The sequence below is a fragment of the Boleophthalmus pectinirostris genome, unplaced genomic scaffold (genome assembly GCF_026225935.1).
Source record: "Boleophthalmus pectinirostris isolate CB_2022bp ecotype Guang Dong unplaced genomic scaffold, ASM2622593v1 HiC_scaffold_2, whole genome shotgun sequence".
Classification (NCBI taxonomy): domain Eukaryota; kingdom Metazoa; phylum Chordata; class Actinopteri; order Gobiiformes; family Gobiidae; genus Boleophthalmus; species Boleophthalmus pectinirostris.
The window spans coordinates 23,192,014-23,218,425 of NW_026571152.1; the positions used below are offsets into that span (position 1 = coordinate 23,192,014).

Consider the following 26,412-nt stretch of genomic DNA (forward strand, 5'->3'; position numbering starts at 1 on the left):
GGTTCTTTGGAATAAATAAATGCAGCAATAAAAACAAAAAATATAACTTGCTAATGAAGGACATAACATAGGCTACATTCAAGTGCAAAAAAACAAACAAAGAAACAAAATAAAACAAAAACAAATTCTAGCAAATGTGTTTTTGCTACTTAATGCTCTATATGCATAACAGCTGTGTTTTTAACATATCATTGACTTAAACAGGCACATTATTCTTAACCCTGTAATAGCTGTAATGTCCATATGACTTGTCATCCTGAGAAGGAAATGGAAATGAAAGTTTTATACAGCCTTATTATTGACTCAGTAGTGAAACAGTTAGTGCATGTTGAACTTGCGTAGAATCCATTGCAGGCTGGCAGTCAGTGAGTGTCTTTGTTTCCTGAGGAGCTGTCTCTGTGCGGAGAGGAGTATTGAGAAGCTGCTGCCTCTGTGTGGTCAGAGCTTGAGCTGCTGGAGTTGGGCTGGTCCACTGAAGTGGCACTGGGCCTCACTTTCTCCTTAAAGTCTGTGATTATTACAGTCAACTTGCCAACGGTTACCTCTAGATGTTGGGCACTGCTCCTGTCAATGTTTTTTAATCTGGGTCTAGTAAGAAGAAAACATTATAAACACATCAGATGACGATGATGGTGATGATGGTGATGATGATTATTATTACTCTAATACCTTGTCTTTCTGAAGTGCTTCCTTTTCAGTGAAGGCTCTTTTTCACTTCTGTCTTTGTCAAACCTTCCTTTCTTGTCTTTTCTGTGATGTGTGGGTGGTGCAAAGTGCTGATTTACTTGAGGCCGTGGTTTCCTGTAAAAAATAAAATATCAAACGTCTCTGACTTATTACACTATGTCGGCCTAATTACCCTGTAATTACAGTACTATGCTAATGTAGGCTAATTACAGTTTTGTTTGAGTCATGAAAGCGCTTTTCTCATCACACTGCCTTTTTGAAGATTACCAAACTTGTTGACATTCTTAAAGTTGCCTGTATGTCCTGATCTTACCTCGTGGACGTGCCCTTCCTCACATCACACATGAGGCATTTAAACGCCTCTGCGCTGTTCCTGAACGTGCACACGCTGCAGTCCCAGTGGCCGAAGCCGTCATCAGTGCTGGCCTTTGGTTGTCGCTTTGGCCTTTAAAGAACATCAAATAAAACGTGTAGCATGGGCAGAGGGACACGAAATACGACTAATAATAAGCGAGCAGACAGTATTCATTAGTAGAAGCTTACTGTGGAGTTGCCTAACTTGGCCTGAGCAAACCACCTTGAACACACTCTTCACAGATTCATGCTTCACACACAAAAATCTGCATCTTTCCACTGTGTTAAAATATCAAGTAACAGCAGTCAACAGCAGCATTACCTCGTAGGACTTGTCTTATCTCCCATGACACGGACTTGATCGTAGTGTTTCAATTGTAGATAACTGAGGCGCTTTTCAAATAAAGACACGCGTGTAGGAAGTCCTGAAGACCAGAGGCCACGTGACCCGGTTAACCAATCGAGGAGCTACAAAAACCCACTTCAAACATGGGAAACGGGGTCTAAACCTGCTCCCAGGTGGGTTCAACCATCTTCTGCCACATCCCGTTGTAAATCAGTTTTGACGAGACTTAGATTTTACAGGAGGTCTGTGTGTTCAAAGTCCCTCTTTCTGACTGATAATCAAGATTGCTGTAAGTCAGACAGTCAATCAGACCCATGGTAGTCAGAACAGGTCAGAAGTAGTTCACCCAATATTGTATCCTTATATTATTGTTATTTTGTATTTTCACTTTTAGAGATTGAGTTTACAGCAAATATTCAACACCTTCGCCACAAGAGGGCAACATTTCTTTTTATTCGCCCTTTCACCGAAGTAGACCCCAAACAGGAAGTGTTTTCAGCAATGCTAAAAGCATCAGCGTGCTATTAATGTTTGCCTTTTTATCTGTAAATAAAGTAATGCCAATGGAAAAATCAGACTTTTCTGGAGCATTAAGAGAAAGTCCGACGGTACAGTGCGTGGTTTATTCTTTCTAAAGTGAGTATTGACGTAGTTTTTATTCAGGAATGCGAATTAGTGCTATGCTAATTTTGCTAACAACAAAACGCAAACTAAGTCATCGAAAAGGAATCTCATTAAATCTGACTGCTAATTTATGTATTGCATTTAGCTATACTCAGAAGAACCAGGGTGTTAACTTATTCTATGCTCTCTGTTTTTAGACTTGTTTTAGTAGAGGCGTCTGGAGCTGAACTGTCCTCAAATCAGTAAGTAATTGTAATTGTTGTAATTCCTCCTGCAGCATTAAACGTGGAGATGAGATGTCTGAGTTGCGACTTGTTTGAGTTGCATATACCACAACTACCACATATATAAAATTACATTTTAATAAATCATTTTCTCAGTAATCAAATTCTTTTTAAAACACATAGGTATTTTTAGTTTCATTTTTATTGAAAAAATAAAATATTGATTCTTTAAGTGATGATTCTTCTTCACACAGAAGATAAAGATCTTTAAAGTCCATGGGGAAACCAGCTTACATGACTCTTTCTGGCTGATATACAGTCCCTGACAAAAGTCTTGTCGCTTATCCATTTTGTAGAAACAATAGCTTATGACCTGACTTTAAATTAATCGATTGGTTTTAGAAATGTCTCATATGAAAGCTAAAACCCTCCCAAATTATGCTCAATATACTAAAATAAATTTGCTTCACTGAAGAAAGATTGTTCATTTAATGAACACAGAAAGGTCAGATTTTGGCAAGACAAAAGTCTTGTCGCCTTGTCATATGATGCACCCAATCCTAGATTACAGCCTCACCTGTGATCAGTTACTGATCAGTCAATTAGTGGGTGTGTATAAAAATAACCCCAGCACACCAGACCTTCACATCAACTGCAACTTGACCTCTGACAACATGCCTAAGATCCACTCTGAGACCAAAGTGTTAATTATCAAGAGGCTGAAGACCAGATCCACTGCTGAAGTGGCTGACACCTTCAATGTGTCTCAACGTCAAGTACAAAGAATAAGAAAAAGATCTGAAATGACTGGAGATGTTTTTGACAAGCCCAGGTCTGGCAGACCCCGCAGACAACTGCTCTGGAGGAACGTTTGTTGATTTGAAAATCCAAGGCCAGCCCCTTTTCCACTGCAGCAGAGCTCTACCAGGCCTGGTCACCTCAAGTCCCTGTGTCAACCAGAACAGTTTGTAGAATTCTGTCTCGAAATGGCCTCCATGTTCGAATCAGTGCACAGAAACCAGAACTAAACAAAAGGCAATTAAAAAAATGTGTGGAATTTGCCAAGGCCCACAGCCTGCTAAAACGGATGGACACTGGAAAAGTGGCAGAAGGTGGATTTCTCAGATGAATCCTCGGTTGAATTACATCACAGCCGCCGCAAATATTGCAGGAGACCTACTGGAGCCCGCATGGATCCAAGATTCAGAAAACAGTTAAGTTTGGTGGCGGATAAATCATGGTCTGGGGTTACATCCAGTATGGGGGTGTGCGAGACATTTGCATGGTGGAAGGCAATATCAATAGCCTAAAATATCAAGAAGTATTAGCTACCTCTTACATTCCCAACCATAAAACGGGTCAAATTTTGCAGCAGGATGGTGCTCCATCGCATACTTCTATCTCTACATCAAAGTTTCTCAAGGCGAAGAAGATCAAGGTGCTCCAGGAATGGCCAGCCCAGTCACCAGACATGAACATCATTGAGCATGTCTGGGGTAGAATGAAAGAGGAAGCATGGAAGGCAAAACCAAAGAATCTTGATGAACTCTGGGAGGCATGTAAGACTGCTTTCTTTGCTATTCCTGATGACTTCATCAGCAAATTGAATGAATCATTGTCGAACCGCATGGATGCAGTCCTTCAAGCTCATGGAAGTCATACAAGATATTAAATATGGATCTCACAGCACCACTACTTAATTCACTGACGTTATGCAACATCTTTTTGTATTTGAAGTAAATTATTTGTTCAGTTTTCTGTAGGTGACAAAACTTTTGTCTTGCCAAAATCTGACCTTTCTGTGTTCATTAAATGATCAATCTTTCTTCAGTGAAGCAAATTTATTTTGGTATATTGAACATAATTTGGGAGGGTTTTAGCTTTCATATGAGACATTTCTAAAACCAATCGATTCATTTAAAGTCAGGTTATAAGCTTTTTTCTCTACAAAATGGATAAGCGACAAGACTTTTTTCAGAGACTGTATGGGGCCCTCTGAATTGAGTTGTGAACTCACAAAAATGGCAATAATTCATCTTGTTGGCAACTTTACAAACTGGCTGCATAGCATAAATCTGCAGTTTTATTGCATGTTACTGGAGGTGGGAGATGCATTGAAATGAATGATAATATAATATATTGTTTGAGAGATATGCAAGATTTGAATAGTAAGTGTATAATTTATAATAGAAACATAATGATGTAGATATAACAGACATGTCTAGTGACATCTTTCAAAAAATGCCATAGTGATTTCTGCACTTTTGTCGTTGATGGTCCGTTCATGTTTTGTGAAATACTTGAACAATCAAGACATTTAAATTACATTTGACACATAGATGCATTGTTGAAATAGCGCCTGAATATTGTCATTTAGATAGTACATTTAAAAAAGTAATAAATTTTTTTGTCAGTATTACCCATTCACCACATGGTGAGGCATATCTTAAAGGCAAAAGTTCAGAAAAAAACAGCCAGAACTCTGAGGAAAGAGTGGATCATAAATTATAATGCACATGAATTGAAACAAAACATTGTGTTAGAATTGTGCTCTAATGACAATACTTGACTCTCATGTGAGCAAAGACTACCTCTTCTTTTGTCATTTGTTTTCTTACTATTTATTGAGTGAAAATGTTGATGTTCAATGGTTTTGTAGTGTTTCAGCGTGGTCGTAAAAATTTTAGAGAGGCGTATGATAACCACTTTATGAGCGGTCCGAGAAATGGCAGGGAGGTAAGGAAAAGACATGTTTGAACACAATCAGTGCATTCTTTTGTGTTTTCTTGGTGTCTAAAGCTCTGCTGTTTTGAAACAATCTTAGGTGACATTTCACAGAGTTGTTAATGTTGTTGAGAGAAGAAACCCTATGCAAATGATGGGAGGAGACTTTGACAGAAGAGGACTTGATGGGCCATTGTACAATGAGCCCATGCCCTACCAGGATCCTAGAGAATGTCAAGGCAGCAACAATTACCCACAAAATGACGCACAATTCTTTGAAAATGAAGACCACAGATTTGGAAATTTTCACAGAAATGCTCCTCCTCCTAGAAATGTAAGTGTCCCTTGACCTCATGAGGTAACAGAGTTTTACAAAAATTTTACATTTACTTTCTAATCCTTAGATTTTCAAGATGAATAATTGGAATGCTTTACTGTTTATAGGAAGGACACTACAATCACAACAGAGATGACCTCAGGCATCATTTAGACTCAAGGTACTTCTAGGTTCTATTTTATTGTTTTTAATCTTTTCTATTTGAACATTGTGGCCTGTATAGAACATTATTCCCCTTCACTTTAATTGGTGCAATGCTACAAATGTGCCACTAGATGGAGGTAGAATTACGGTACTTTTGTGGTTGAATTTGTTCGCTCATATGATGGTTGTGTCTTTCTGTATTATTACCTGTTATTGCTGTACATGTTACAGCAAAATATGTAATTTAAAATGTGTAAGGCTGCACAGTTAATTTGTTCTGCACTGAATGTCTATGAACTTTTAAACCACCTAATGGTTGCATTTCTGAGCCTAGTCCTGCCTCCTCTCCTGAATACTACCAGGCAAAAGACCAGGACAAAGGGCATCAGTGTCTACAGTCAGATGCTCACAGCATTGCTTACTCCAGCCAGACATGAACACCAGAGAGCAGTTAAGCAGCTGTTTGTGTTAACAGAGCTGCTAACAGAAGCCTTTTCTGACTATCTTTTTACAGGTTAGGTCTCTTTTAATTGCACATTTTCTACCTTTTTCATTGCAATTAACACAACAAAAATGTAATAAAATACATGCTTTTATTTATTAGGATTGAAGAAATTGGCAATTAAACAATGTAGCCTTCCTCCTTGTGTAGCCTTTTGATGTTTTAAAGACATCTAGTCAATGTTTGGCAAATGGCAGGCTGAGTCCTGGCTACTTCAAACAGGTCGTGAGTCGTAAAAGTTGTAGGCTTGTTAGACCTGCTCTGTTTGAGATGTGGCCGGAGTTCAGGCCGGGGTCATGACTACCAGGTGCCTCCAGCTCATTTATACCTCAGCCTGGACCTAAAGGATCCTTTGTAGGCAAACATTTACTGTGAACAAGGTAAACGCATAGGCCAAACAACAGGAGCCTGTTTGGGCATCTGCTTTCAGTAATGGTTAATATTAAAACTGTGTAACACTGGTGTTGTATCATTATGTTTCTGGTGTCGTTAGCACATCACCATTTCACCAAAAACTAACAATATTATATGTCTATAATTTTACCCCTTTTATAGAAACAATGGCAGAGGAGGGAATTTCTTCCGTAACAGAGGTCGAGATCCTGCAAGGTAAGCTTTTACACGTTTTAAACCAATTCGAAACTTAAGTAGATGTGATTGGAAGTACTACTAGTAAACACTTCAGGTTGCTCATGAATGTACATATTGATATTGATACATTGATACATGATATTTAAGTCTTTTGGTTTTAGAGAGGACATTGACTACCGACGTAGAGAGCAATTTACATTTGTTCGAGATCGCTCCCCTGTCAGACGAGGAAACCATTCTTCCAACTCTGCGTCAAGGCCCTCTGAGAAGAGCTCTAGTCAGCAAAAACGTAAGTGTAGTGTTGTGTGATATTAGCTGAATAGAGCTTGGTGCTCTGTTTATTTCACACTCAAATAGCTTACTCTTCATAGGCTACAGTCTTAAACTAAGAGCATATAAATTGCCACTGTTAAAGTGCTGTACTTGGTTTATTCATGTGAGAACAAGTCAAGTCTCCTCCACAGCAAAGCATCTGTTTCTGTGGCCATGTGTAATGTGTAGGGTCAAGGTGCGGCCGAGCATGTGAACATGTTAATTACTCACACAACACTCACTCAGAGGGCCTGGGAAAATTGATACTTTTGTTTTTATTAGGTACTTTTGCTTTGGAGTATTGTCCTGCTTTAACTTGGTACCTGGTTAACTCCAGCTTTAAAATGGTAATACCACTGATATGTATAGCAGCTGTGTTTTCAAATGGCCTTTGATACTCTAGGATTTTAGTTGTAGTGTGAAGTAATATACTCTGTACATTGTAGAATTGTTCCAATGCTGCATTGAAATCTTACCATTGCCACCTGGGATACCTGAACAAAGACGGGTTTGTGTTCTTACATATGAGACCGTCACGTCCTGTCACATTCATAAAATAGTTTAATAGATGGTGCCATTGTTTTGTAATTTGTTTAAAAATATCTTTTTTTTTTCCTTAGCAAAACCCACTGCCTCTGCAAGTCCACCTCATGGCAGCCCTGAAGAGGATCTTCCACAGACCCCGACAACCTCAAAGGTAAATCACAGAATGCTGCCTCCGTATTGTTATAGACATAAAAAAAAATTACATATGTATGTTAACGTCCTCGTAATCAAGCATGGAGTTTGATTGGACTAGGTATTATATTTTATTAACAAGCTCTGACCTTTTTTTGAAGACCAAAGTTGCCTCAATTTAAATCACTTTGAAATGAGAACTGGTTTCTAAACAGGGTGACCTCAGCTCTAACCTTCGACCTGTGGCCTTCCAGGAAAGCCCTCCTGCGTCTGTAGCCGAGCCAGAGGAGGAGGTGGAGGCTGCCAGCGTGGAGCCAGAGCCGACACCAGAGCAAGACTTAAAGGCCCGCCGGGTGGAGGCCATTAAGGCAAAAGCTTTGGAAATTGAGAAGGTAGTTAAAATTTGTTCCATAAGTATTTAAAGTCTTATGCATTAGCTATACTTTGATTTCATTACTTTCAACTGTCAGGGGAACTTAGCTAATGATAATCAATTAATATTTTTAGGAAATAACTATCCACAATTTTAGTAGGATTAGTTTTTCAAGCAAACATGGATTTTCCAACTCTGTTTGCTCTAAGCCTAATTATAATCTGTTCTTTGTGACCTACTTTATAAATAATCTTACAAAGTCTAGAATGAGGCGGCAGACTTGAGGTTGTGAGGCGTCTCCTCCTCGGGCTGAAAGGAGGTGCTCTTTTCCCTGATGTTGAAAGCTTCAGCACAGTGCTACTTATCTGTTGTGGTAAAGGGGGACACAAGTTTCCCTGCAGGTGCAGGCGGCCCACCCAGTGTGGTATGTCTATTGGAATTACACATCCTGCCTTCTACAATTTTTAACAAACCTTCTGATTTAATCCTTCTTCTACAGTGTGAGTACTGTAACATGTACCCAGGACTGAGGATATATATTGCACGCTTGCCCTTCATAAAGAAAAAACACAATACGGCTTTACACTCTACTCTAACCACTATTCATTATGTTGTGTTTAGTGTTGTATTGCTCCACATAAAATACCCTTCAGTAATTAGTTTGTGAACCCGTTTATCCTCTCAATCAGTGCAGTGAAACATATCCATTTCAACTATTATCCCTTACTCAGAGAGGCCCGGTTTGTAGCTTGAGTGATTAAAATAGCTTTTAATATCCTCTAATGTCTAACAGCGCTTAGGTCATTAGCCTACTTCCCTTATTATGCAGGACCCCTGGCTGGTACAGCGCCCATTTGAACAGAGACTCTAAACATGCTGGAACATCAGTATTCTACATACACATACATGTATATTGGATTTCCATGCTTCTTGACTTGCATATCATTTCCTGGAGACTGCTCCTAATCTAAACCATACTACTTGCCTAACCTTAACCTAAACCTTGATATTTATCCCAAATTAAACTTAACCATATTGTTGCTCTAATAATAAATGCATAAAAAACAAATTTTTGTCTCTACTATTGAGGTAGGTCCACATTAATATGAATTGAGTGTGTATACAGATTTTAGTTTACTTTCCTTTACCATCCTGGTATGGCCTATTTTTTTTATGCCTGTGGTCCTCTCGTGTGGCCCCTAAAGATCAGATTGTGGCTCCTGCAACCTTTTTCTCACAATATGCAGGGAGTGATTAGGTCAAATGTACACTTCCTGTTTGCTCAAGCATCAAGATGGCTACTTTCAAGCAGAAGAAAATAAGAGGTGCTTAAAATCACAATAGTATTTTCAGTACTATTGAAACAGTACTTTCAATACTTTACCTAAATGCATTTGTCTTAAATTATACAAATATACATCATTTGTGAATAATCCTTTAAGTCGAGTTCATAAGAAGGCCACAGTTGGCAGTAGGCAGTTGACTTCTAAATCTATTTTTAAAGCTCTTGACTGCCTTAAAGCCTTTTGAGTGAAAATGTGATCAGTGTCAACAAAGACTGTGTCATGGGAAAAGCTTAAGACAGTTTTGTTTTGAACGATGGTAAACATAATCAGCTCTGAAGGATTAGAGGCTAAACACTTGTCCAACTTCAACCACATGTTGTTATGCCTATATAGACAACATTTCTGACTTTTAAAAACAGAAAATAATAAAAACAGACTAATGAGTGAAAAAATGAATATTTAACCATTCAGTCATTCGTGTGGAGATGCTCACATGTGTCGTGACTCTCCTGCCTCCTCGCGGTTAGCCCTGAAGACTATGATTATGTGGGGCCTTGAATTAGCTTGACATGATTTGCCGACATTAAAGCCACAGCTCCCACAGTCTGGTACATTTCTGTCTCCCTTTTCAACCCTCAGATGTGCCCATCCACTATGCCTAGGTCTTATATTCAAAGTCTTCATTTTTCTGACATTTGATTGAATCATACAACTTGGTAAATGGTCACATTTTTTTATCGTGCTTTTCCACATTCAAGGTACTCAAAGTAATCTAGACCTAATGGCGTTTTAAAGAGTAAAGTAAATTTGGGACATTTCACCTAATATGATCTAGGATAATTCTCGATTCTTGTTAACCCATTTTGGTAGTTTAGGTACCAGCGACACATCCCTGTGAACCTTGGTGAACTTCACTTTACTTCTGGCTTGAGTTCTGCCACACATAGGCCACTTCTCTTCAGGTGATAAAGATTGGGTTGAGTTTGCACCTGGGACCCCAATAAAAAGTGAACAGCCGTTTTGTGTTGGCAGTAAAATGTGAGAAGGATGTGAGAGCTGGTTACATTGTGGTGTGAAAGAATGCCGCAGAACCACTAACTTACCCTGACACCTCACTTTGCTTTGTTTGAGCCCATGTGCACTGGAATAGGGCTTCCAGCACACAGCTGTTTTGGTGAATGTTAAAGATGATAACCAGTGCATATAGTTCACGGCTGTGTCGTTTCAAGGTCTGATAAATTAAGGTTGACTTTGCTCAAGTGTTGCTTTATCTTGTGAACGTCAGAGCATAAAATAATCAGTAATATAGCAAATGAGTGTAAAATGGTCTGACCTACGACTGAGTGGTCAGAAACTGAATTCAAATCCAAACCAGGTTGAACTGAATAACAATATGGTTTTGGTCACAAGACCCATAAATCTACATTATTCCAAGGTGACTTGTGTCTATAATAATCATCTATGAAACTCTAAAGATATGCACCTGGACAGTTGTTTAAATGTATGTGCAACTAGAAAACAATAAAAAAAACAAAAAAACAATTTTAAGAAATACATATTTAGTATCATACAGTGTCCAGGTAATTTCCCTTGTGGATCACTAAAGTTTGTCAGAAGTTATGTTAGTCCGGTGGCTCAGAAGATAAACATTTAGAATGTGTCTAGTTTAGATTTTGTTCATATAATATTTCTGAACATTGACCAACCTTTTTTGATCAACAGTTTTTGATGATAAAGAATACTATTGACATTCCTGGTGTCATTGTTTTCTACCCAGGATTACAGGCAGGACTGTGAGACATTCCGCACTGTGGTGAAGATGCTGGTGGACAAGGAGCCCAGTTTGGATTATCTGCTGCAGGCTCCACTGGAGAAGAACCTGGAGGAGATCAAAGAGCGCTGCCTGGACTCACTAAAACAGTTTATTAAAGAACTGGACGAAGCCATAGAGCAGCCCAGCAATATACTGACCAATACTGACCAACCCACAGAGGGCTAGGCCTGAAGGAGAGACTATTTGTGCTGTGTTTTTAAACTCTATATATGTTTTAACTAAATTCTCAAACTGTGTAAATCAAACTGTGAGAAAGAATGATTGTGTAATAGATTTCAAAGAACCATGACAGTGTTATAACTATGACTTACTGCTGCCTATGGAATGGTTTAAAATCAGTTCATCCATGTACTTATTTTTGTGTAAAAATACATTATTGGTGTTGATGACTGGTGCGCCATTTGATGTTTACAAATGTATTGTAGTTTGATATATACAGTATATAGAATTTTTATTACAAGTATCAGTCTTTATATTCCAGTTTTTACATTTATACAGATTACATTGCTTTGCTTATTATACATTGTGGCCCATAAATAAACCATTCAAGCCCTCCCCCAGGCCTTCAGTTGGACTCAGTGTTCATCTACTATAAGATCTGCAAAAGCAGAAAGCTCTTCTCAAAGCCTTGTCACACACTCTCTGTCAATACTGTTTGGACATTTCTAGAAATATAGCGCCAAATGCAGTTTCAACACCAATCAGTACAAAACAGCACAAACTCTGGGATATAAAAATAGGCATTTTCAACTCTACACAATATACAAAATTGCATTGTTAAATAAATGGTAGTGTTTTAAATATCTGTTTTGCTGAAATACAGTAATACATGGTGCATAAAGCGGAAGAACAGACGTGTGTTTCACACAAACATCTTGATAAACTGAGTGCCATTGAAGCCATTAATCACAAGCAGGCTCTCTAAAACGGTGTCCATAAGAAATGATTGTGCATGGCAAAGTGAAGATGTGAATGTAGACCTCTAGGATATGATACAGTTCTTTCCCTTATGTCCTTTCTTCTTTTTGGACTTAGTCCTTTGGCTATATGAGGGAGAGCCCATACCCGCCACAGAGCAGGGCAGGTCCTCCATATAGTAGTGTCTATGGGACCGAGGCTGGGGGATCGGCTGCCCCAGGAAGAAGCCCTCCTCCTCAGAGTCTGATGAAGAAGAGGAGCAGGTGGAACACCAGTCATCCTCTTCATCTCCATACAGTCCAGTGAATCTGCTTGTGACTGGTCCATGTAAACCATATTGGGACATAGTGTTTGGGTGTCCATGTAATCCAACAGCGTTCCCTCTGGGATCTCTGTTAAAACTCTTTGATGCCCTCTCCTTTGGCAGTAGGTTCAGAGCATTATCAGAGCGAGACTTGCGACTGCGGCGCCTCCTGTGGTGATGGTGGTGTCCTGCGCGAGGGTCCTGTCCCTGCTCCTCAAAGTGAAACGCCCTGCGGCGAGTCCGTTCACTCATGGGGGGCTGGCGCAGGGGCAGCTCATACTGACTGTTGTCCACCACATCATCGGAGAACTTAACCTGCTGAGGTTTGGCCTGTGAGCGAGCCCTCCTCAGAGCAGGGATGTTAGATTTGGGCCTGCTATCAGGTAAAGGCACTTCCTGTACTTTTGGGCTGACAGTGGCTTCCTGTTCAGACACAAGGCTCTTAAGAGAATTTGCACTTCTGTGCAACATGGAAGAGTTTAGTGTCCCCATATTACTGTTCTTTTCACAGTCCTCTGTCTGGAGGTCAGGAAATCCTTGCAAAGAAAATGCCAGTCCTCTGTCTTTGCTGTCGCCATCCACTGAGGCACCTAGGTGGAAAGAAATAACATTTCTTAACTAAGTAACTAGTAACGTCTTCACTAATTTCTTAAATAAGTACACATAGTAAATAAAGCAAATATCTGGATGCAATCGACTGAGTTTCTTACCTGTAATATTGGACAGAGCCAGTGAGTCCATGGAGTCTCGGACATTGGGCTCCATCTTTTTGAACTGATCTGAAATGCACTCCAAAGAGCCGTTGTACCACTGATTGTCCTCTCCAGCTCCATGGTCCAACTCTAGTTCCTGGATCTTTCGGCTGCTGGCAGGACCAGGGTGGCTCCCATAGGCCGAGTCCCCCAGACCGTCCTGGGACTGGGCCCAGTACCTGTCCGCCTGGTATTTCTTACTGGCTAGACCTCCTCTCACTTGTGCCCCACTGCCCTGTCCTGCTTTAGCACAGTCCTGCTCCAACTGGGCCTCTGTCTCTGTTGTCCAAAAATCTGTAGGTTTAGAGTCATTGGCTTGCTGCAGTCCATGTTGTCCAAACTTCAGTAGTAGCTGTGTCATATAGTCTTCATGTTCTGCCCATTCTTCCTGATCCTCTGGTGCTTCGGCCTCCTCTCCACGGCCCCTCCAGAAATGCTCATTCGATAAGTTCATATGGGACAGTTTATTGGTTAAAGTGTCCTCGGCATTGGCACTTAATCCAGGGAATTTATAGTTGGCGGAGGGTGAGAAGAGGAGAGACTGGCGGCACTGATCAGCTGACCTACTGCTCTTTCCCATGCGCACGCTCCTCCGGGACTCTCGTGAGCGAGCTGACTGGAAGGCAGAGTCGGAGGAGTCCGAGGCGTGCACATCTTCACCCACGCTACAGGCTTTGGAGCAGTAGATCCGGCCCTGGTGAGGCAGGAAAGGGCAGCCCAGGAGAGAGTTCTTGCACTGGGCACAACTAAAGCAGTTTTCAGTGGCATGCCAGTGGAGTCCATCATAGGTCATCTGAGCATGGTCCACACCTAAAAGAACAATATTATGAGCTTTTCTCTAAAGTAAATACTGTCCAATTATTTTTATCCCATATTTTTATGAAAGGAGGGCAATAAGAAACAAGGGTTTGAAGAGTGGGATGAAATACCAAACTATCTTGAGTACATGCATGTGTGTTGTTTCCCAACTCCTTGGCCAGTGCAATAGATGACCAGTTATTTTGTCTAGTGTTTTTTGGTAACCATGGCAATAGCATGAATAATTGTTTATCTTATTAAAAGCAGCACAGCTTAAGATTCCTTGTGGTGGGCCTGCCACCTGCATGTTTCCATGGACATAGAAAGTAAAACTAAACTTTGCAACATAGTTCAAGCCCCCTCAGAGCAAGAGTGCATGTTTTAATGTTTTTCAAGGTTTCTTTGAGCAATAAAAAATGTTAATAAAGTATCTTTTGGCTGAAATATTACAGGGTGGGGCTTTAAATAATGACTACTAATGTCTTACCTATATGTTCTCCACAGGCCTCACAGTACTCTGCATAGAGAGATTCGAAGCATCCACAACAGTAGGGTCTGCCATCCTTCATGATGTAACGCTGACCTCCCAAAACTGTCTCACATTCAAAACAGGAGAAGTGCTTCATGTGCCAATGACGGCCCTCTGCTTCTGTGCACTCATCAGCAAAGATTATCTGTAGACACAATAATACTCAATACAATATACCTCAACTAATTTCTGTTGTTTTCTACTTCTGGTTCAGACAATCTTACCTCATCACAGGCCGAACAGCGTGGTTTGAGCAGCTCTGCATGGTGCCGTCCACACTGGATCTTTCCCTCGTGGTAGAAGTAGATTAAATCCACCAGAAGCTCGTTGCAGGTGGAACAGGCAAAGCAGGCTGGGTGCCAGAACACCCCAGGGCCCACTCTAGACGCAGACACTGCCACTTCTCCACCATTGATGCTTTCACCACACTAAAACAAACAAATACATAATTAGTTATTAGTTATTATAAGCTTTACTTTTGTCTCTTTAAAAGATACACTAAGCTAGGCCATCACGATAATTACTATATCAACAATATGGTTCACTTAACATACGATTTACTGGGATTATCCTGCTTCGGGGTTATTGTCTCAGTGGTATAAAGTTAAATGGCCCATGTTATGCTACTTTCTGATCTATGTTATAATGTTGTTTTCTCATCAAAAACAGTTGTGTTTTGTTTCATCAACACATATTAAACATACAAACCCTGCATATCTAGGCTGCCTTCTTCTCTAGAAAGAAACACAATTTTCCACTTTATGATGTCATGTTGTAATACAGGGAGTTATCCACTGTTTTTAAACTCCATGCACCTTCACTAGAATCATTTGGATAATTTCAGACCTGGAAATGCTAGTCTGTATTGAACTAAAAGTAAAAGGCAGTAAAAGATAACTTGAAAACTTTCGCTTCATGACATCACAAGGTGGAACAGAGTATTTTGAGCTTTGGAGATGCAGACAGTAATAATAAATGATTGCTCAAATTTGTGTGAATGAAACAAAACCCAACTATGTATGTTTTAGTATGTTTCTGATGAGGTGAACAACATTCTAACATAGCTTAAAGTTCGTGAGAGTCATTTTGTGTAACATAGGCCCTAAAGTAATAGCTTTAAGTAATTCCAATATAATATTTTTCACTATCAATATATTGCACTTCAAAATGTGTTATTGTGACAGGCCTACCCTAAGCACATCTGTACATTTGCATTGTGAACTCAAATGGTTCCAAAAATATACATTCCAGAGGATCTCGGTCTTGATACAAATAGAAAATGCCTTTGATTTGATTCCCACAAAAGGTCCAAACACAGAAGCATTTCATTCAAAACCAAAACCAAGTCATTCAAGGCAACGTTATACCACAACTTCCTCTCTGCCATGCATTTAATGAGGTAAGTAATTAAAGTTTAAATGAGTACTTACATGCTCACAAACACTGTTGAGGAGATTACGAGGCAAAGTTTTCACTGTTCCCCTCCCAAGTGCTTCCTTTTTCCTCTGGACACTGAACATCTGCAGTTCTTTTTTCTCCTCTTCGCTGAGAGACTGACAGTAACGCACCTGGAAAAGCACATGGAATATTTAGGATTCCCAGTCTGTGATGACCAGTTTAGAAAAATTTAATCAATAAGGCCTGTGCAAATAATCAATATTTAATCGAGATTCAGTCATTTCTAATTGTTAATGACAATCTTGGTTGTTTTTAATCAACAAATCTACAGCTGATGTTAAATGGCAATAATTAAAAGTCTGCATTGTTTATGTTTGGGAAATTAATACTGAAAACTATTTGTATTTCTTTTTACATAAGACAAGATGAAATTGAACAAAAATTGAGGAATATGAGGATATGAGGAAGAAATCAATCCAAAAAAGGCTAGAGTTAATTTATTCAGATTAGTACTTATATCAGAAAGAGAAATTATGGTGATACTGGAATGTCAGTAACACTTAATAATAATTGATAATGAGAAAACAGTACGACTATTACTACTATTACTGCTAAATTAACTACTACTGCTAAATTAATACCCTAACCACAACCCCAAAAGTTACTAAGCCTTAATTAATACTCTAACCCTAACTCCTAATGCTAACCCCTTAATTAAATTATTAACTGAATGATTCAAACTTATTAATTAACAATGTGTTCACTATGAATTAAGTCTTTATTAAGTCAAATTACAACATGTTTTTTATAAAGTATAACCAGAATATCTCTATTAAAAACTTTCCAGAATGGAGTCTTACAAAGCTGCTATAACACTGTCCCTGCCCTCTTGACATTATGTCCACAGATCGAGAACCCTCATTTTTACAACAAGCCATTTTGATGTTTCCCGCAATAGTAACTAGAGACGGAGCAGACGTTTACACAAACAGTGCTTGTGTTTGGAGTGAAATCAAGAGAGCGGGCAACAAAAGAGCAGGGAGACAGCCTGTTCCAACTGGTGCCAGTGCGGTGGTGGCATCACATAAAGCCTCTCTCTCTCCCGCTGTGCGCCCCTCGTAAACTAACCACTGCTATGACAGGAATCTGACTGGTGGGGGCTCCAGGCAAACACCATAAACTCATCAAGTCAAGAGTCGCATTGTGCCCACATTACACGCCTACAAGATTGCTGAACAAAAATCCCCTGATGTGATGCTGCCACAGATGCCAAGTGCTAACTGTGGTAGATATGAATTCATAACGCTCTCACCTCATTATCGTGCGGTGGCAGCTGATATAGGAGCTGCTTGATTCGGAATTTTTCACCAGGACTGTTCACATAAGGAACCTTCTCTTCAGGAAGACAGGAGAAAAAGATCTGAACCTGCAACAAAACAAAAGTGAAATCAGGGGAAAAATTCTAAAAAGTTATCCATTAGCATCCATTAGGATTAACTGATATTTATGATTTTGTAAAGATGCAATGCAAGAAAAAGCTATTAAAAAAAAGCAAGGATATAATTCTGTAGACTGTGGTCCAGAGAAAGAAAATTATCTGATGAAGGCTTTTAGTTGAAAAAAATGAAAAAAATGTACACCTGCTACCTGAGTGAGCTATGCTATTCTCAGTGTTTGAGGAATAACATAAAGTAATATAAAGAGACACTAGGCATTCATACTAAAGTTTTATTTAAAAATAAAAAAGGTATAAAAATGTATTGTCCAAAAGGGTTTTGTAGGTAGTGCCTAAATGTTACTAGTCAGGCTGGCACCACCTAGTGCCTCCACTCAATTTAATTTCTTTCCAGCGACTAGGTCAGGAATCAGAATACACTAGATGGATTGCAAGAACCATGCAAGTGTGAGTCTGGGCACCAACCAATCAGAAAAGAGCCATACATTCTGTGTTGGCAACGATTCTAGAGCTCAAAGATTTAACGCTGGAATAAAGAGAATGTTTGGCGAGTTTTATCAAGGGGAAAGACACTATTGCCCTTTTTCCTATGGGATTTGGGAAAAGCTATATATATCAGTTAGTCCTGGTCATGTCATGATCAAATAGCATTGATTGGTTAAATAAAAAAAAAAGTACCTGCCTACCATCAAGTGAACAAATCCTAATGCTGCAAGGTCAAACGGTTTCCACAAAGTGAAACCGACTGATGAATCAGGCTACAATGTTAAATAGAAATCAACTGATCATTTCAAACCACTATTTAAGAACACACTTACCAGACAAAACCAAAAGTTAAATTGTGTTGACATTTTGGGACAACAGAAAACTGTGGAATCGCAGGTTGGATGCAAAAGCTTCATGTCCAATAGTGAACTTAGTGAGCCACTTTATGCTTTCTTCATTTTATGTGATGATAGTTTAAAGCAGAGCTGAGTAGGCCCAATTAGTTTCTTTCTAGTCATAAGTCTATCTCTATAGGAACAGGACAAAGCAGCGTGTCCCCATGGCACTTTGACCCCTAGGGCTGGCCAATGAAAACTCAAACTTTATGAGGAGGGACCATTACAGCTGCAGAGATAAAAAAGGTAGTATGTGCTTGTCTTGTAGGTTTCAGGCTAACTTCCTGCAACACAGGTCGTCTAAAAGGGAGGGGCTAGCGCAATTTAGCCTGACAATCATCATCAAGAGCTAGCCTTGGTCATAAATTATGCACACTTCCATACCATAGTTACCTCCCCAGGGGCAAGAGGGGCAGTCAACTTGCACCATGGCCCTGTGTGTTTTTCACTGTAATAATGGAGCCATAATGCTTAGCCAATTCAAGGCAATAGCTGCAGTAAAGGCATTACAGTTAACGCAGGCATCTAGCAAACAAAAGCATGCTTAGCCCTAGCCTTTAGCATACCTCCCACCCCCTTCATTGCATCCATGTGTGCTCTTTAACAAAGGAAACAGTCCAAACTTGTGCAAAAGCAGTGGCTAAATTAGGAGCAGTGCCACATCACACTAGTTGCCCCAAAGTCATGACTGAGGGGTTGTTAGAAAGCCTTGATTGCAGACCTTCCCAAGATGGCCGCTGTGACCCATCAAAGTTCCCTTTTCTAACAGATCCCTGATAATGACAAACAGACTTGCCAGGCCGCAGTTGGTAAATAAAATCACACACATCCTGTCTTTAAGTGGCTGCCTGCTGGAGCTACACAGGCCTGGAGAGTTTTGCAGAAATTCTCTTTGAATGCTCAGAGTCATTGTGTAAATGCTTCATTTGGTGGTAACTGTGATCTTCTGACACAAAAACTATATATATGCTTTGCCTTTTCCATTTGTTTGCACATGGGTCAATGGTGTTTACTTAATGTAAGTTTTAGTGCTTAGATTGAAAGAAAATGTATTCCAACAAGGCCAGTGTTTCTGAAACTGTGGTATGGGTACCAGTAGTCATGTACAGAGGCTCTTTCTGGCGGTATGCAAGGTTCTGTACTGGGTTGGTGTTTATTTAAATGACAGTAAACATATTCATTCCTTTCAGTTTGTTAGAACTGCTACTACCAGTTTAGACTTTGTTAAGCCCTACTTTTGACTTGGAATAGTCTTGTTATAGGCCTAGACTAGATTTGGTGGTACTTGGAAAGTCAAATATTTTTTTAGGTGGTACTTTGTGTGAAAAGTTCGAGAACATTTGTTTTAGAACACTAGAGGGCACTGCATTTTTTCAAAGCAAGATAGGTGGAGTGCATAATATATAAATAAAAAGAGGTATTTGTGAATATTACAGGTCATTTAAATATAGTGACATCAAAAACAGAGGGTCCAAATAGCAATTAGAGCTCCCAGATGTGTTATACTACTATTACTCAAATTGTGCCTTGTGCTTACCTGCTCAGGCCTGAGTCCAGGTGGGACCCATGCATACTCCTCCAGAGCACAACCAGAGTCGTCGTCAGATGTGGAGCTGCGTTGGAAGCCGAAGCTGAGTTTACTGACTTTGTGCTCCATGATGTAGTCCTGCTGACGAGCGCCGCCCTGTAGGCCGACTGAGGGTACTGCACTGCTCAGGTTCATGGCACTCCCCACTCACTAGACACACACAAGAAGACAGAATTTAATTGGTACTATTAATTCTAGACACAAGTTTATCACACAAATATAATCCACTAAAACCTAGATGCAGAACCAAGACAGTGTTAAACTTTATCTGAAATAAACTTGGCTTACATTAGGATATGACCAGTGATTAATGGGAAAACTACTTATTTTCTTCTGCTGTGATCAAACTTTGTGTTGCAACACTGAACATTTCCAATTGTGGTACAAATAATTATTCTTATGAACAAAGTTTGCTTTCTGAAAATTTGTTTGTGTGTGTTTCTGTAAAATAGACAGAGGTCTCCATACCACAGTTAATAACCTTTGCAGTAATTCTATAGATGACGTCTACCCCAAAAAGAACTATAGCTGCTTCTCTGGCTGGCATTTTAGCATGTGCCCTCCTTGTGTGGTTTTCGTGGCTAGAGAGATCATTAGGAAATTCCCTACAGCTTCGCGAGGTGACGTCCGTTCTCATTATGGGGACAATAACAAGCAGTTAGCTATTCATAAATGCATGACTGTAAATGCAGAATTACTTGTATAAACAGCCAGTCTTGGGAAGCAACTGCTCAGAGCCAACATTCCTATGCCGTGGTGTAATTTGGTTTACCATCATCTCATAAGGAGGAATAATACCTCACATTAGCTGCTTCAAAGTTGGTGCTTATCTGTAAAACTTCTTGTGAGTAATGATTCTAGCTCATACTTCTTGAGAAGGGAGGTTGTCTTGTATGATGAGATCCAGGACTGAATAAACATGGGACAGGCCCAAAGCCATATGGGGACTGTCCACAATGTCCCTTTTTCTTTGGAGGGGTTATTTTTGAACCTGCTGGACTGACTGTCTCACTGTCCTTTCATCTTTTACATGTCCAAGCACCATCAAACAGGTGAAGCAGGGACAGCAGATAGAGACAGGGATAAATGATGCTCAGTTGACAGTTTAAAAGAAAGAGATTAGATCAAAAAGGGGGCTTTGAATGTAGTGTTGGCACAAGTGTCACCAACTGATTCCAGGGTGCTATGGTAAGTGGTTGAATAAATGGTATAGTGATAAATAACCGGCAATTTAAGCAAGTGTTAATTTGAATGTAATAAAGGCATTGAAAACAAGTGGACAACAGCTGTGTGTGCATAGCTGGGGCGTATCTATGACCAAGATTATCTCCACTGATAAAAAAAACATGTACTAGAGGTGGGAGTTACATGGGTGGTCTAAAAATGACAACGATTCTGTAACTGCCTGGAGGGATTTTTACATCATAATTTCTGTTCATGCACTCCTATTGGTTTGCCATATTCATGCTCAAGTGAGAAGTTTCAGAAGATGTGGATAGACTTTTAAATTTTACTTTGATTTATTCAGGATACAAGTTCTTATAGTAGTAGAAGTGGTAGTAGTAGTAGTTGCAGTAGTAGTAGTAGTAATAGTTGTAGTAGTAGTAGTAGTAGTAGATGGATGAAACCGCTGCAACCAATTTCACCAAGGGAACAAATAAAAAGTAGCCTTTGTTAGTAGTAGGACTTACTTCTCAATGCCTAAACCTTCTAACCATGATCAAACAGGAGCTTTAACCAGTGTCCAGTCCCATACCCTACTAACCCCCCACCCCCTGCCCCCTTATGCCTCTACCCCCTATGGCCAGTGAGGGCACACAAGGCCACAGGGAGACAGCTGAGAAAACCAGACGCTCTTGGGTGTGTGCTCTTTGAAAAGCGCACGCAGCCGACATGAGAAAGAAAGAGCCATCCAAATCTGCTCTCTCTCTCTCTCTGTCCATGATATATGTGCCGACTGCCCCGGGAGCGTGCAGCCCTGTGCGTATTTAAAGAAGTAATGTACATATTTACACTGAAGCCTATGTGGTCAAACCTGGGAGGCCTTGTAAACTATAGCTTCATCTTGTAGTCAGTGCATAAGACATACAGGCATTTTAAGATAGTTTAGCATCAAATACATTATTAGACACAGATTTCTTTCCAAAATTATGAGAGCAACACCCACAAAAAGAAGATTAGTACACTCTTTATAATGAGATGTAAAGCTTTAATGGTGGTTTTCAGGTTTTAGAATGTGATGATGTTATATTGCCAGAAAGAGAGTTTTCTTTGAATGATTACTGTATTTTTATATAAGAAATATTAAAACTAAAAATGGACAAATGTTGAGCTTAATTAAACTTAATTTGTGTTAGTGAGTAGACCCTGGAATACTGCAGTTTTCAATGTTCATTTATAACTTTACCATTGTTATTTTATTATTTCATGGTGTCATTTTTGTTACTACAAGTATGGGCTCATAATATGGCCCATTACTGTTGCTGAAAATGATCCTTTTGTGAAAGCCTGCACCATTTATCTTGCCTTACACGTTAGGATGTCTAGTGTTATCTCGACATACATTAAAGCTCTCTAGCCAAGATAATCTCCGCTGTGGCCTCTCAAAGCAGAGGCGAGGAATCAGACACTATCTTGTTCTGTTCACTTCTATTGACTTGCAAATGAGACCAAAATAACCTGCAAAAATGTGGCCTTGTTTGAGAGTGGGTTTCACATGGGAGATGGCTAACTATAGACAGGTCTAGTCAGGAGCAAGAAGACTTTTTCATGATTCCTGCCAAAGATTTGGTCATGCTAGGTTGAGTCACAAAGCAGCCTACTCAATGACCTCTTGTATTAAGTCGCCTCGCTTTTAATTTCAACTTTCCCATTTGACCCCCTTTTAAGTTGCAGGAACCATTGAACATTCGGTCCCACAACTTTTTACAGTTTTCCTCTAACAAGGCTAGTATAGTTTGTAAGGTTATTTTGGAGGCCCCTTGGCTTGTCCCCTACTGGCCTTGCCCTCCTCCCACACTATACCAAGACCCCTGTAGTCCTGAATCTTTAACAGCCCATGGTCCCTTTGTATAGAACACTTGTTAACATGGCTTGGGGAGTAAGCCTTGCATCTGACTGATCTACCCCAGTGAGGGCTATAGGTGTGTGTGAGGGGGAGGGGGAGCACAGTGAAGCATGTATGAAGATGTTAATGAGGCCGGTTTGACTAGTGCATATGTTGTGTATGCTAGGTGATTGAGCGATTTAGTCATTTCAAAACAACGAATTAACTTTGCTTTGAACAAGAGTAGCGCTATTTTGGTTCCACTAATTCTAAATGAAAGTGAATTAATGCTGACATCTAGTTTTTGCATGTATTTCAATGCATATTTCGAAAGAAAAACAGATGCAACAGTATGTTTTGCACTTAACTTCCACCAATATTACTACTATTACTTTATGGCTACCCACAATTATTGGTGGTTTCTAATGATATCATGCTCCCAGATGGAGAATGAGCCAGTTTCCTTATTGACACCATTGTATTTTGTTGACTTAAAATACCAAAAATTGTTATTAGTGACTAGACACTGGAACTAGCCACCAGCATTTTAGATTTTTGTTATGGTGTCATGAGAAACCTAGCTATTCTGCTAAATTATAAGAAATAACTTTGTGTATTTGTTTTTTCAGTAAAGCTTTACATGTCCTAAGTAAGTAAAACACACAGCTTTTAAACTCTCTTGCTAAACTTTCCCATGAAGTGAGTCATTAGAGCCTTGGATTAACAGGCCTTGGGAGCGCGCAGGGGAAAGCAAGCAGCCGTGAGCTCAATTACTGTCTGTGTTCCAGAGGGAAGTGGACATATACAGAGCCCTACACTAGTCCTCTGTCAGCCTCGACCGGACTGACATGTTTAACTTGGCTCACACTAACTCAGCAACACAGTCTGGACTCTGCTGCTGGAGGAAAACAAAACTTGGGTTCAGGGGGCAGGGGCTGGCCAGTTAATCGAATCTGAATCGAGATCGAAATTTGGTTATCGTTAAAAATCCAGTGATAGTACTTTGAATCGAGAAGTCCATTCCTCTGTCTTCTGGAGCACTTATATATATGGTTATATGTTAAAGTATTTTTTGTTTTATTTTTGAGAAAAACTAAATAAAATTGAACTGAAAATCACATCTGATCATAGCAAGGTTTTTTCTTTTACCATATCACCCAGTAGTAGCTCAGAAAGACTTTTGCTGAGATATTTAAATCCTTACAGTAATACTAGCCTGTGATACACTTAAATAAATGCAACAGTGAAGGTAAAAGTCTGTTTTTGTTGACTTGGCAATGATAAGAAGTTAACAGCTGGTCTATTAAGTTTTTTTTCAAAAGCCAAATGGGAGTGGCATTTTCACTAGAGAGGTTATCATTAAGATACAACACATTTGTTCTGTCAAGTCAAAAATATTTAGCATATTTATCAATGACAACTAATAATTTCAGCTGTAGAAACAAAACTCCATCTTACCTTAATTGCCAATCTTAAAGCCAGTATATCCAATTTTTTTCCTCCATGGCAGTGTACGATCTTTACCAATCTATGTCCAGAATTTCACTATCTGTACAAGCTGTATACTAGCTGCATCCATATCAAAGCTTCCCACAAACTTAAGAAGTCTCTGTGTTGAGGGCTAGTGTAAGTTTGAATGTATGTATGAAGTAGCTCAACCAGATGGTCACTCCAGCCTCCCACTCCTCCTTACCCATACATCCAAGAGCCTGCCCCTTTACAACTGCACAGCCAATCACTTCATAGTCCTGCAAACTGAGGCGTCTCCCCGAATTTTAGCACATGGTTCCCAATGAGAACCTCCAGCAGAGAGTTGACTTAACAGGATCTGTGTTTTAAAGTCATTCAGGCAGGCCTACATCTATTACTCATAATTTACTGCAGTCAGCGGTACAGCTTTGGTTAAGTCAGTGGTTTGTGTCTTGTGGGTTTACACTGGGATATTTCTTCACTAACTACATTGGAATACAGTGGAAAAGATACTCTATTTAACGCAGCACAAATCAGCTTATTATTACAGTCCTGGCTTTTTCATTCGACCATTTCTCACTGAATGTGCCAGCAAAAATTAGGCATGAGTTATAGCATGCCTTGTGTCATTTACAAAGCACCTCAACCATGTATTATAGGCTTTACCTAATCCAAACACAGCTTTAATATGTCCAACATCATTTGTAACATTGTCAGGTCTGGTAAATGTATGCACTGTAACATAATGCAAAAGACAAAATGAATGAAACGTCATAAAAGGTTTCTAAAACAACCAGTGATTAATCCCAATCAAATTAGAATTGTAATTTGAATGACCACAATTAGCAAATGACAAAAACTGCAATTATTTAACATTACTTTCAGCAACAAACAATAAAATATTGTGCATTTATTGCACATAAAAATGGATAATCCTGTAGTTTAGATCTGTACAAACCTGTTTGTCAGTTCATATTTCAGTTTTTTAAATTCCCCTGGACATGTTTTAAGTATAAACTTGGTACAGAATTCTACTATTAAAATATAAATTGCAAATCTAATCAGAAGAATAGCAATTAGATATTTTTACCAAATAGTTCAGCCCAACACTTAACCCAGTTTTGGTACATAGAAATCTTACATTCATGAGTTTGGTTCATCACAGAGCTGATTTAAGCCTTTGGTTGGGATCAGGGTTAACTTTGGCTCAGTTCATTGTAATACTATAACCAAACGACCAACGACTTTCTGCCTTGGTGTGTAAATCCTGAGAACCATTTCTTTGGATCACAAGAAGCTCATTTAGACTTTACTATGGAACAAGTAGCATATTAACAATGTAGTTTATGAACAATGAAACCCAAATGGTGAGTCCTTAGGCAGGATGCTGTTGACCTCTGCCTCTCCTTCACCTCTTGAGGAATGTGAGGAGGTGCAGTCCTTCCTGTTACCTCTATAAAGTCCCAGTGTGCAGACTCAGGTCAAACTCTGGACACTGACACCTCAGCATCCTCCTGCTGCTGTTCACCTATTATCTCAAAGTGTAACTTTCTCCACAAAGCAGTGTTAACAGGGCAAGGTAGATGTATGGTTTTTATGAATAGTTAGGCTGTGTGCATGCTAATATATTATTTACTTATTTGTTGGTTAAAAATATTTGGTCTATATAAGCATATACAATATATAATGACTACTCATTAGTAACTGATATTGAGTGCTTTATGTTTTTAACATGAAAAACTTTTTAGAATATATCTAAATGATGCATATTAAATAGTGCCGAAATAGGACAGGGCATGTAAGTGTAAGTGTAGTGACAGTTGATGGACAGTTGTGATCCCTGTCAGCACTTGCACCATCTCTACATAATCACACCTCCTGAGCCTCATGTGCTAAAAGTGCTGAGCGTGGGCAGATGATGGTCACTGTCACTTTTCCCTCATATGAATCAGAGTCACTAAGATGGTGGGAGTGGTACAGACTATACTGTAGGTCTATACAGCAGGTCTATACGAACAGGACAAAGCCATTGTGGCAGCCAAGTCCAGGGACTGGGAGACGCTCTTTCACAGCAAAAGCAGGCTTTTGTGTGGCTCCCTAAAGAGTCAGCAGCCTGCTCCATTAGCAAGTCTTAGAGGGGAGGGCCCACTCAGCATCCTGCCTCTGGGAGGGGGCATTCATCAAATGCAAGGGTAAGACTGTACTCTAATGTGGACAAAAGTTTAGCTACTATTCAAGACCCCTAACATTAGCACA

The 26,412-nt window shown here is 39.6% G+C and overlaps 3 protein-coding genes across 6 annotated transcripts in view; 1 reads left to right on the forward strand and 2 right to left on the reverse strand.

The window, feature by feature from the left end:
• On the reverse strand, positions 1-1,522 carry LOC110169648 (YY1-associated factor 2-like). The gene is made up of 4 exons (XM_020935212.2): positions 1,364-1,522; positions 1,001-1,132; positions 670-801; positions 1-588 (listed from the first exon to the last, which is right to left on the reverse strand). Exons 1-4 carry the CDS (start codon positions 1,387-1,389, stop codon positions 363-365), a joined length of 516 nt encoding a protein of 171 aa, XP_020790871.2. The 5' UTR covers positions 1,390-1,522; the 3' UTR covers positions 1-362.
• On the forward strand, positions 1,476-11,571 carry LOC110169361 (periphilin-1-like). 4 transcript variants are annotated; one of them, XR_008632379.1, is made up of 11 exons: positions 1,657-2,023; positions 2,209-2,253; positions 4,895-4,971; positions 5,060-5,293; positions 5,404-5,456; positions 5,803-5,954; positions 6,498-6,551; positions 6,695-6,822; positions 7,466-7,542; positions 7,739-7,915; positions 10,960-11,098. XR_008632379.1 is itself a non-coding variant. In XM_055155190.1 (10 exons), coding segments are annotated over exons 2-10 (1,023 nt in total). In that variant the 5' UTR covers positions 1,476-1,560; positions 2,209-2,252; the 3' UTR covers positions 11,182-11,571. The 4 variants fall into 4 exon arrangements, 3 of the variants coding, with proteins under 3 accessions (XP_055011165.1, XP_020790549.1, XP_020790550.1); XM_055155190.1 differs by lacking the exons at positions 1,657-2,023; positions 5,803-5,954 and adding an exon at positions 1,476-1,560 and having other exon boundaries at positions 10,960-11,571; XM_020934890.2 differs by lacking the exon at positions 5,803-5,954 and having other exon boundaries at positions 1,833-2,023; positions 10,960-11,571.
• LOC110169359 (prickle-like protein 1) overlaps positions 11,436-26,412 on the reverse strand; it is a 26,813-nt gene continuing 11,836 nt past the window's right edge. Inside the window, exons 2-8 of the mRNA XM_020934889.2 lie at positions 19,590-19,790; positions 17,028-17,141; positions 15,748-15,885; positions 14,542-14,745; positions 14,276-14,462; positions 12,949-13,800; positions 11,436-12,828 (exon numbers count right to left, since the gene is read on the reverse strand). Of these exons, the coding sequence (XP_020790548.1) occupies positions 11,999-12,828; positions 12,949-13,800; positions 14,276-14,462; positions 14,542-14,745; positions 15,748-15,885; positions 17,028-17,141; positions 19,590-19,775 (2,511 nt within the window). The 5' untranslated portion in view covers positions 19,776-19,790 and the 3' untranslated portion in view covers positions 11,436-11,998. The remainder of the gene's footprint in view (positions 12,829-12,948; positions 13,801-14,275; positions 14,463-14,541; positions 14,746-15,747; positions 15,886-17,027; positions 17,142-19,589; positions 19,791-26,412) is intronic.

Excerpts from the sequence above, each read along its gene's own strand:
- LOC110169648 (XM_020935212.2), bottom strand. The coding sequence starts at position 1,389 with ATGGGAGATAAGACAAGTCCTACGAG. Across the intron at positions 1,133-1,363 it reads GATAAGACAAGTCCTACGAG|GCCAAAGCGACAACCAAAGG; the intron begins GTAATGCTGCTG and ends TGTTCTTTAAAG. Across the intron at positions 802-1,000 it reads AGGAAGGGCACGTCCACGAG|GAAACCACGGCCTCAAGTAA; the intron begins GTAAGATCAGGA and ends TATTTTTTACAG.
- LOC110169361 (XM_055155190.1), top strand. Across the intron at positions 5,294-5,403 it reads ATGCTCCTCCTCCTAGAAAT|GAAGGACACTACAATCACAA; the intron begins GTAAGTGTCCCT and ends TACTGTTTATAG. Across the intron at positions 7,916-10,959 it reads AAGCTTTGGAAATTGAGAAG|GATTACAGGCAGGACTGTGA; the intron begins GTAGTTAAAATT and ends TTTTCTACCCAG.